At 44.9% G+C, this 11098-nt stretch overlaps 1 protein-coding gene across 1 annotated transcript; it reads right to left on the bottom strand.

Annotated features, from left to right (window-relative positions):
* Window positions 1-2633: 2633 nt before the first annotated feature.
* Window positions 2634-10954, bottom strand: LOC149287774 (uncharacterized). Its single transcript, XM_089492593.1, has 2 exons — window positions 10934-10954; window positions 2634-4686 (listed from the first exon to the last, which is right to left on the bottom strand). The coding sequence occupies exons 1-2, from the start codon at window positions 10952-10954 to the stop codon at window positions 3439-3441; spliced, it is 1269 nt and encodes a 422-aa protein (XP_089348719.1). The 3' UTR covers window positions 2634-3438.
* Between the last annotated feature and the right edge of the window lie 144 nt (window positions 10955-11098).

Genomic DNA, 11098 nt, shown 5'->3' with positions numbered 1-11098 from the left:
AACACCTAAACATTTTCCTGATGCTATTGAAAGGGGGACCCTGATCCCCTCCTTAATTACAATCAATAGTGAAAGATATTAATATTAATATAAAGAGTGCCCATCGTCCACAACCCAGCTCAGGTGTTGACCGCTCAGGGAGGCCAGTCCAGCTGCAGGTGGCCCTCCATCTGTCCATCCTCCTTTCCCTCTTCATTCCTCCTTTTTCCTAGCATCAGCCCCTTTCCCAAGAAGGCTTCATCCGCACTATAGAAATAAGGCAATTTGACACCATTTTAACCGCTCATTCCTATGGAATCCTGGGATTTTACCTTTGGACCCTTAGCCTTCTCTGCCAGAGAGCTCTGGTGCCACAACAAACTACAAATCCCAGGATTCCAGAGGATGGAAACAGGAGAGTTAACACACTTTAGAACTGGATTATTTCTATATTGCAGATAAAGCCTGGGTTGGATGTAAAAGTCTAATTATTATCCTGTTAAAAATGGTTTTGCTTTTTTAAAATATAAGCAGTTTGTTTTTCTGTCTAATCCTTATTCTTCTTGTTGTTTGTTTCCTTCTTGGTAATCTGAGTTATTCTGGCCTGTCTCCTTCCTTCTTCCCTGAAAATCTATTAATAAGAAAACTGGGGAGGCTTTTAAAACCTCCCAAAGGAGCCACTTTTGGCCTTTTTGGGGGGACTAGCCTCCTCTTAGGAGCCAAAGCCCAATGTTTGTGAAGAAGAAGAATAAGGCTTGTATTAAAACTATCCTCCCCATTTCTGATCCCTTTTAAAACCCATGTTCCCCAGAAGGAGAAGAGCTCTGAAATAAGAAAACCCTCTCAGAAAAGAGACACACTTCCTTCCTTTTGGCCCAAGGAGCCTGGCCTCCTTCTGACTCTGGAGCCTCAGGAGAGAAAGAGAAGCCTCTGTTCAACTGAGGCCTCAGAGAAGGTTCTGGAACAATTTTCTCCACAGTCACAAGTAGCACAAAATGGCCGCTAGAACACAAAATGGCTGCCAGAAAACAAGGAGGCAGGGGCTGAGATTCTAGCCAATCAGGGCCAGGGATGGTGGGATGGACAGGAATTCCAGCCAATCAGAGCCAGAGACTGTGGGAGGCACAGGGAAGCCAGCCAATCAGGGCCAAGGATTGTGGGAGGGACTGGGATTCAAGCCAATCAGGGCCAGGGATCGATGGATGGACTGAGATTCCAGCTAATCAGGGCCAGGGATGGTGGGAGGGACTGAGATTCCAGCCAATCAGGGACAAGGATGGTGGGAGGGACTGGGATTCCAGCCAATCAGGGACAAGGATGGTGGGAGGGACTGGGATTCCAGCCAATCAGGGCCAGGGATGGTGGGAGGGACTGGGATTCCAGCCAATCAGGGCCAGGGATGGTGGGAAGGAGTGCGATTCCAGCCAATCAGGGCCAGGGATGGTGGGAGGGACTGAGATTCCAGCCAATCAGGGACAAGGATGGTGGGAGGGACTGGGATTCCAGCCAATCAGGGCCAGGGATGGTGGGAGGGACTGGGATTCCAGCCAATCAGGGCCAGGGATGGTGGGAAGGAGTGCGATTCCAGCCAATCAGGGCCAGGGATGGTGGGAAGGAGTGCGATTCCAGCCAATCAGGGCCAGGGATGGTGGGAGGGTGCGGACTCCAGCCAATGGCAGCACCTCAGAGGAGGCAATCATGTGTAAAATACATATCATAAAACCATCACAAAGTATAAATTCCAATTACAGCAATTGCAGAGCAGTTATGCTGTTATGACTGGAAGTAAACATATATACAATTATAATTATATCTACACGCTGATGTTGACCAGAACCTGTGGGGTGTATACATGCGCATTCATATGTACTTACATATTTCTCTATGCATTTCCTTATGTTTAAATTGTATGCAAGTAGAAGAGTATATATAAATATATAAATCATATATATATGATCCAACATATATGTGTACATGTTTTTGCATCTCTCTCTCTCTCTCTCTCTCTCTCTCTATATATATATATATATATATATATATATATATAAATACATGTGCGTACACAGGTATCTATGGGTATGTATAGATGTATCTATGGGTATCGTATGCAAGATCTATAGACTTTAAACATTCCATGTCTGTGTGTGTAGGCTCTTAAAAGTATAAGTCTGAATGCACTTAGATAGAGATGCCTCCATATTTATATATATATATATATACACACACACATACACACATACAGATGTATATGCACAAACACACATGCCACATCCATCTGTTGTTGTCCATTGTTCTGGTCCATTGTTCAAGGTGATGCTGGAGAAGAGGCCCTGCCTGCAATGGAACCAGAGGCTGCAGGCGATGACCCAGCCCCCATATTTTAAGCCAAACCATACAGCTGGCAGTGGTTCAGAACTCCAAAGCCTGTCTCTTTTAGTGGAACCGTAATGGGTCAAAGGAAGTGTGTCCCCACTGCTTGGTTAGTTCTCTTTCCACTTTCAGGGATCAGTGCAGAAGCTCCAGAAGGTGCAATGAGAGATCACACACCTGTCACCAATCTAGGTGTTCTTCTTTACATCCAGAGTGGTGAGTAAATACAGAATTGGACTATAAAACTTTTAATCAGACACATAAGAGACCAGATCTGGGTTCAAACACTTTGTATGTAACATTTATTCTAACATTAGGGACACTCATTCTAATATATTACATGTCAAGAGGCCTCAAATCATGCACACATTCATACAATGCTCATGCACACAAATCTTCCCAGAGGTTGATCAGTTTTCTGAAAGAGCGATGGGTGCCAGTTCCAGCTGATTTTGGCACACTAGCACCATGGTTTTGAAGATTCCTTTATGCTTTTTATATGTGCATCATTTTTCCTGATGAGTGACTTCTTGTTCCCATTCCGTTCTTGTTCTGGTGCTCTTTACATCAAGTTGTGTTATACACAGTCCATTCTTCTTTTAGTACATTCGGTTTCATGTCCTTGCATTACAGTGTCTTTATCTTTTGCACATTCCTTTTCGACTCAGCAGTTTGAGCTTTTCTTGCTTCTCTGTGCCAGATCCTTCATCTCATACTTCATCTTCTAATTCTGTCACATTCACACATAACACACCTACCCAGCATGCTACATCTTCCTGTATGGCAGGGGCTTGGACTAGATGGCGCTTGTGGTGCCTTACAAAGCCAGAATCCTATAAATCCATGCTTTGTCATCCTGTGTGTCGGGGGTTGGACTACATGGGTCCTGTGGTCCATTCTTATTCTAGAATTCTATAAAAAAAAATAAAAACAACTACAACAACAACCCAACACAACACAACAACATACAAAAATCAATAACTTTATGAAAAGACAACCCTTAAAAACAAAATCACAAGGGCTTTCTCTTATCACCAATGCATTGAAAATATTTTTCTTGTAATACTTCTTAACAAAAACAGTGTTAGTTCACTGCTGGCATTTATGTGGTTTCTCTCCTGCATGGACTCTCTGATGTATCATTATGTATGACTTCGAAGAGAAACATTTCCCACAATGCTGGCATTTGTATGGCTTCTCTCCTGTGTGGACTCTCTGATGTTTCACTAGGTCTGACTTCTGAGAGAAACCTTTCCCGCAATGTTGGCATTTGTATGGCTTCTCTCCTGTGTGGACTCTCTGATGTGTCACTAGGCTTGACTTCTGAGAGAAATATTTCCCACAATGCTGGCATTTGTATGGCTTCTCTCCTGTGTGGATTCTCTGATGTTTCACTAGGATTGACTTCAGAGAAAAACATTTCCCACAATGCTGGCATTTGTATGACTTCTCTCCTGTGTGGATTCTCTGGTGTGTCAGTAGGTTGGGCTTCTGAGAAAAACCTTTCCTACAATGCTGGCATTTGAATGGCTTCTCTCCTGTGTGGATTCTCAGATGTATCAGGAGGTTTGACTTCTGAGAGAAACCTTTCCCACAATGCTGGCATTTGAATGGCTTCTCTCCTGTGTGGATTCTCAGATGTATCAGGAGGTTTGACTTCTGAGAAAAACATTTCCCACAATGCTGGCATTTGTATGACTTCTCTCCTGTGTGGACTCTTCGATGCATGACAAGGACTGGCTTATAGGCAAAACATTTCCCACAATGCTGGCATTTGTATGGCTTCTCTCCTGTGTGGACTCTCTGATGTATCACTAGGTGTGATTTCGAAGAAAAACCTTTCCTACAATGCTGGCATTTGAATGGCTTCTCTCCTGTGTGGACTCTCTGATGTATCAGGAGGTTTGACTTCTGAGAGAAACCTTTCCCACAATGCTGGCATCTGAATGGCTTCACTCCTGTGTGGATTCTCAAATGTTTCACTAGGTTTGACTTCCAAGAAAAACATTTCCCACAATGCTGGCATTTGAATGGCTTCTCCCCTGTTTGCATTCTCTGATGTTTCACTAGGTCTGACCTTGAAGAAAAACCTTTCCCACAACGCTGGCATTTGTGTGGCTTCTCTCCTGTGTGGCCTCTCTGATGTCTCACAAGGTCTGACTTTGAAGAAAAACATTTCCCACAGTGCTGGCATTTATGTGGCCTCTCACATGTATGGACTCTCTCAAGACTGACATGTTCTTCTGAAAAAAAAAAGAACAATGACAGACAAGACTGACTCTCTGAATCAAGAGAGGAATGTGTTACCCCAAGATTTAGCCACCTGTTAACCCTTCCCTATTTGATATAAAATTAGTAAAGTTGGAGTGGGTGACCTGAGCATGACTCTGCTGCAGATGCCCTGAATTTAGCATTTTTGCAGGTATGGATCCCTACTCATAGGAGGTAGCAAAGAAGAGATTGTAGGAGAACCTGCCTTGAGAAAATGAGTGGATTTAGCTGCATGATCCATTTATGTCTGTAGAGGGTGAAGGGATTATGGCTAAGGAATGGGACTGGAAGGAAATAGTCAGAAAAAGGCTCTGAGAATCAGTGTGCTAATCCCTTTTGTCTGAGGTACTTGCACCAATAATAATAATGATGCTGATGATTTATTTATAGCCTGCCCAATCACAAGGAATCCGGGTGGGTTACAACAATAAAAATAAAGAAAATAAAATATAATACAAAAATAAATAAAATACAGTAAAATAAAACAGATCGACATGAGTTACAGTAAAATTTACAGTTAGGCCTGATGGAAATTGGGCCTGTCTTTTTCACTCCCTCCTAGGTCTGATGATGACAGTTGGGGCGGAGGGAGGGCTCTTCTTTTTGAGGCCAGAATATAATTTTAATTTAATTTAATTTAATTCTCCTCATTAATTTAAGAGAAGAAGTGATGGACAGAGTGAAGGAAGTCACAGTAAATGGGGAGAGCTTAAACCAAGACCTCATTGCATTAAATTTGGTTTCAGACCATTATTTCCTCACTCAGGAAACATTCTAAAGCAATTTAAACCTTTCGTACCCTCAGTTTCTGCCACTAAGGAACAATTACAGCATAAATATCTGCTCCTAGTGGCTGTTCTTCAGCCTCAGTCCAGTTGCAGGCAGACACTCTGCTCACTATTGCATGGGGTAAGAAAGCCAGGTTACCTTCCCAAAGAGAATTTTAATTTGGGCTATGTCCGGGTCCAATCTTATGTAAATCACTGCTGAATCTATTGGCCAAATCCATTCCAGATGTAGCCTGGGTCCGAGGCATGCTCAGGCATCCCCCTTCTTTTTTAAGTGGAAGCTTCCAACACTAAAAAAATGGCCGCTGAAGTGCTGTGGGGATTCGGGCTGAATCCAGGATGGATTTGGCTGGTGGATTCAGCGGAGATTCACATATGATAGGACCCGGATGCAGCCCGAATCAGAATTCAATTCAGAAAAGTTAAGCTGGCTTTTTTTATCCCATGCGATAGGGTCCTCTGTCGGTTTACATGGCTAAGCACCTCAATACACTCTCCAACCCCACTTGCCATGGGAGCTACTGACTTCTCTCCCCATTCCGGATTCTCAGCAACTGGGATTGAGATCCATCCAGGCAACATATTACCATTAGGAAAGGCTTACATTTATTCACCACTCCCACCTTTGTTACATAATTCTCTCTGTGCATGTGTGTTCATTTTGCCTTTCAAATGCCTTTGGAGTTCTGTGTGATTGCAGACCTGCTATAGCTTTGCTGGATCCTGAGGTCACTGTTGCCTCAATCAAACTATATCTCCCCTTTGAGCTAAGTATCTAATTCCCCTAAAAGCATAGCACTTGCAGGTGTCTTCCCCAAACTCCAGCATTTCAGGTAAAAGACCCTAAGCAAGCTCAGGTAGGAAAAAGAAACATTAGAGAAAAAGGAATTTTTGTGTTGCCTTTCCTTTCTTCATAGACATTGTTCATAATTGCTAAATGGAAGCCCTTAATATGTCTGAAAACCAGGGTCTGAGCCGGTTCTCACCAGTTCAGTTCTTAAAACCTGTCAGGTTGGTGGCTGCCTCCCAATCCCCAAGGCCCCTCTCTTGACCCTTCCCAGAGGTCCTTTCCTGTCCACATACCTCACCTTATTTCCCCTCACCTTCCCACTAGGGCCCTCCGTTCTGGTAGTCAAGCCTGCTGTCCCAGCCCAGGATTTCCTCTGCCCCATCTAGGATTCGCCCCTTCTCACTCGCTGCCCCTCACTCCTGGAACCTTCTTCCCCTGCGAGCAAGAGCCATCACTTCATTAACCAGCTTCAAAACGGAGCTGAAGACCATCCTGTTCAGAGAAGCGTTCCCAGGCATTGCATAATTGTCACTTGCTATTTGATGTTCTTTTCTTGTCTGTTTTATTGAATCATTTCCGGTATTGCTATGTATCTTATATGTATTATCTTAGTAGACAGGCCCCTTAGCCACCACCACTCCCTTCTCCTTCTGTGTCATGTCTTTTTAGATTGTAAGACAGAGGGCAGGGAACCGTCCAATTAAAAAGATTGTATGTACAGCGCTGTGTAAATTTACAGCGCTTTATAAATAAAGGTTAATAATAATAATAATAATAACAACAACAACACAGAGCTAGGCAATCCTGGCTTTGCTCCTGCTTTCCTTTCCTGGCTCCCAGAGACCTGATCCCCTTCCCTTTCTCCCTCCACTCTCCAACCTTCCCTCTTGCCTATCCGCACTGCTTCAGCTTTCACCTTCAGCATCTCTTTCCTGCCTTTCTGTTTTTCCCATTCCCTCCATCTCTCTATCACAGACACACAGCCACAGCATGTGATGCACAAAAGGTACATTCTGAGTCCCATTTGTTGAAAAAGGCAGGATAATCAATATACAAATAAGTCATTGGGAAAGCAAGAGCAAGGGGGCTGGGACCTGGACTCCAATTTTGGTGAGGGTCAAGTGCCAGCCTTAAGGCATCTATAAGACAGGGATGGCCTAATGTTGGGGATGGGGGGGGGTCACACTGGCCCACAGCGGATCTCAGGACAACCTAACATTGTATTGTCTGGGGGTGAAATGAAATACTATTTTCTCCTCAGTATCCCACAGCATCCCTTTGGGGAACCAGAGGCCATTTTGCCACTATTGGGCTCTCTCTGAGCCATTGTAGGGCCAAGGGAGGCCTTTTCCCCAAGAAGACTCTCCTGAGCCTGAAAAGCCTGGAAGAAGGGCCAAAAAAGCCAGGAAACTTAGGACCTTTCCAGAAGGGCACCCTAGTACGTACTGTGTACGTACTAGGGTTGCCCGGGGGCATCTTTTTCAGACGCCCCCAACCCTAGTACGCACACAGTACGTACAAAATGGTGGCGCCCATTCTACATGCAGATGGTGATGCCCATTAGGATGTCACGACTGCGCCGCATTCAAACGGAGCTGCATGGACGTGACGTCCTGGTGTCATGAAAGGGCGCTTGTGGCGCCCTTTCCACGGCGCAGGAAGGAACTCCATTTTGGAGCTCCTTCGTTCATTTGTGTCGCTGGCGCAGCCTTTAGAGAGCTGCGCCAGCGATACAAAAGAGAAAGGTGCAGAGTGGCCCCTTTCTCCTTTCCACGCCGCTGTTGGGGTGTCTTTGGGGCTTGAAGCCCCAAGGACACTTTTTCCAGGCCACGGCGTGGAAAAGCGGTGGATTGGGGCCTCAGGGCTGCCGCTGTGGCAGCTGAGGCCCCGATCCGTTGATGAAAGGGGCGGGTACAGGCCACCCCAAAGGGGCAGTCTGTAAACCGCCCTACTGAGGGATGTGCTGAGGAGCATTTGGGGGTGAAAAGCATTTATCTCCATAGTTCCTTCCCACAGAATCCTAGAATTGGCAGTTTAGAATGGGATATTTAGAATCCTTAGAAAGTGGAGAGCAATAGTGCCTCACCAAACTACAAATTCCAAGATTACACAGGATATTGTTATGACAATTAAACTACGTGTGAAAGTAGCTTAGGACTCATAGTAGACCACAAGTTGAACATGAGGCAGTTAAAAAGGTCAATATGATCCTAGGCTTTATCAATAAAAGTATAGTGTCTAGATCAAGAGAAGTAATAGTGCCACTCTATTCTGCTTTGGTCAGGCCTCACTTGAAATAACCCTGTGTCTAGTTCTTGGCACCACAATTCAAAAAGGATGTTGAGAATCTGGAGAGTATCCAAAGGAGGGCAACCAAAAAGGTGAAGGAACTGAAAACCATCAAGCCCTATGAGAAGTGGCTTAGGGGTGGCTATATTTATCCAGGAGAAGAGAAGGTTAAGAGTGGATATAATAGCCCTGTTCAAATATTTGAAGAGATGTCACCTTGATGGATCAAGCTTGCTTTCTCCTATTCCAGAGAAAAGGAGAGGAACAGTGGATGCAAGCCACAGGAAAAGAGATGCCACCTAAAGATTAGGAGGAACTTGCTGACAGTAAGGGCTGTTCGAGAGTGCAATATACTTCCTCTGAACGTGGTGGAGTATCATTATTGTTATTATTGGCCTGGTACAAATGGGCACTTTGTGGCATGCCGGCGGTGATTTTAGGGTTTGGGAGCATGCAGTAACTGCGCACTCCCAAAGCCTAATACTTATGGGCAGCACAATCTTGACGCAGCGCCATCCATACGGCGCATGCATCCATGACGTGTCTTGTGTGACGCGTCCAAACAGTACGGCACATAAGACATATCACCGTGACGTTCCAAGGTGCAAATGGCGCCTTGGTGGCATCACAGGAAGGAGTTCCATTTCTGAGCTCCTTTTGGCTGCAGATCGTTCTTGCGGCCATGAGGTTGCTGCGGCAATGATCCGGAGGAGAAAGGGACAGCCTATGGCCACCCCTTTCTTCTAATCTGTACTGAGCCATTGTTATTATTATTAAGATTTATTTCTAAAGCATTCCTTCTTTGGAGATCTTTAAACAAAGGCTGGATGACTATCTGTTGGGGGTGCTTTGAATGTGTATTCCTGCATGGCAAGGGGTTTAACTGGATGGCCCTTGTTGCCTATTCCAACTCTATGATTCCATAATTCTAAAGTAGAAACATAACACCATAACAATGTAGTATGAAAGGACCCTCAGTCTTCACAGGAAGGGCAGTGGAGTCAAGTTCCTTACCCACAGAGGCCACATTCTCATAATTCGCCATCATAACATCGCTGTACAGAAGTCTCTGCTTCTTTGTCAAGAGTTTCCATTCATCCTCGGTGAAATATATCGCCACATCCGCAAAAGTCACCTGCAATAGAAAATAGCCCTGATCCAGAGAGTGACTAATAAAAGGGAAGGAAAGCACATGGTGCATCCCAAATATTATTTCATTACTTCAGAATTTATCCCAGGAAACAAACTTTAAATAATGTTAGCAAGCAAAAAGCTACTGCCTTTGAAATCCAGTTTGTCTCGAATCCTTTGTGAGGCTACAAGCCCCTCTGTTTGGAAGAGAAAACTGAATTTCTCAGGCAGGCTCCATGCTTTTACACAGGAAAACTTGTAGGTGTTGATAAGGTAAAACATACCAATGCTGTCCCAATTTAAAAGATATTTTAAAACCTTTGTTGGAGGTAGCAACCTCCAATAGTACAGGTCCCATCCATTGGCCTTCTCTTTATCATTCTCCCGTGAAGCCTAAAATGTGGTATAATCACATCCATATAACATATCCGATATCCTAGTTTTGTGGATTTGGGATGCTACTGCTATATGGCCAACATGGCTCCCGCTGGATATGTCAATTGTGTGTGTGTTTGTGTAGGATAAAATCTGGGAAGCAAAGCTCTGAGTTTCTGACATTCTCTGGGTGTCAATAGGAAGGTCTTTTCACATCATCCTGTTTCCCATTCATTTCCTCCTGGGTTCACCCCACTCCATTTTCTTCCAGAGCCCCCCAGCTCTCTGTCCCCTCCAAGGGACTGACTGGGTCTGTGGCCTTCAAGTATGGCCTCCTTTGGAGGAAATGGTGAGCTAACAGGGAGGGCTGAAGGACAAACTCTGCCAGAGCTGGAGAACCATGGTGGCTGCATTACTGGCTCTGGTCGAAGGTGGGGCAGCCCTTGAGGAGGGTGAGGAATGCCTGGAAAAGACACCCCAGCCCCACCATCACCAGAGGTTAGAAGTCAGGTGCTCTGCCTTCCCTGAGGCCATCTCAGTAGCAAGAGCCCCACAGAGTGAGAGTCCAAAAGGACAGGGGGCTACCTGGGTCTCAGACATTTCCTATCCCTTCTTGTTCCTCTCAGGAATGGTCTTGTGTAGTTGCTTGCATGGCCAGAGGAATGTAGCCCATAGCAATGTGTTGTGGCTGGGAAGCCCCATTCCCGTCCCACTGACCACTGGGGCTGAGCTCTGAGGGGGTGAGAGGAGAGGGTCAGAGGGCTGTTGCCAGAGGAAGGGGCACAGACCAGGTTCAATGCTGCAATATCTTTCACACAGTTGGTCTCAAGGGTGCTGCAAAATCCCTCTGCACACAATCACTACATTTTATAAGTATAACCCATCCAATCATATTTGATTCACTATTATTCAGTCTGAACCATGAAATGATTTTCATTACCATGATAAGGGCCTGAATCATACTATTAGTCTGAGCCCAAGAAGACCTATTGATCCCATAGGATTTACAACCATGTGTGGAATAAGCTGAGTTTCACAAGTATTGCGATTTCACATAAGCAAAACTGCCTCTGTTCCTCACCAGAGTAGACCCACTGAATCAGCT

This window comes from Sceloporus occidentalis, unplaced genomic scaffold, assembly GCF_023333645.1.
Source record: "Sceloporus occidentalis isolate IW3139 unplaced genomic scaffold, rSceOcc1.0.p SCAF_57, whole genome shotgun sequence".
Taxonomy (NCBI): domain Eukaryota; kingdom Metazoa; phylum Chordata; class Lepidosauria; order Squamata; family Phrynosomatidae; genus Sceloporus; species Sceloporus occidentalis.
Note: the sequence above shows the minus strand (reverse complement) of the source record. Positions and strands in the feature narration are given on the sequence as shown.

Coding starts and splice junctions, on each gene's coding strand:
- LOC149287774 (XM_089492593.1), bottom strand. CDS start 10,954: ATGATTCAGGCCCTTATCATG. Junction 4,687..10,933: donor TGATTCAGGCCCTTATCATG/GTAATGAAAATC, acceptor TATATCAAATAG/GGAAGGGTTAACAGGTGGCT.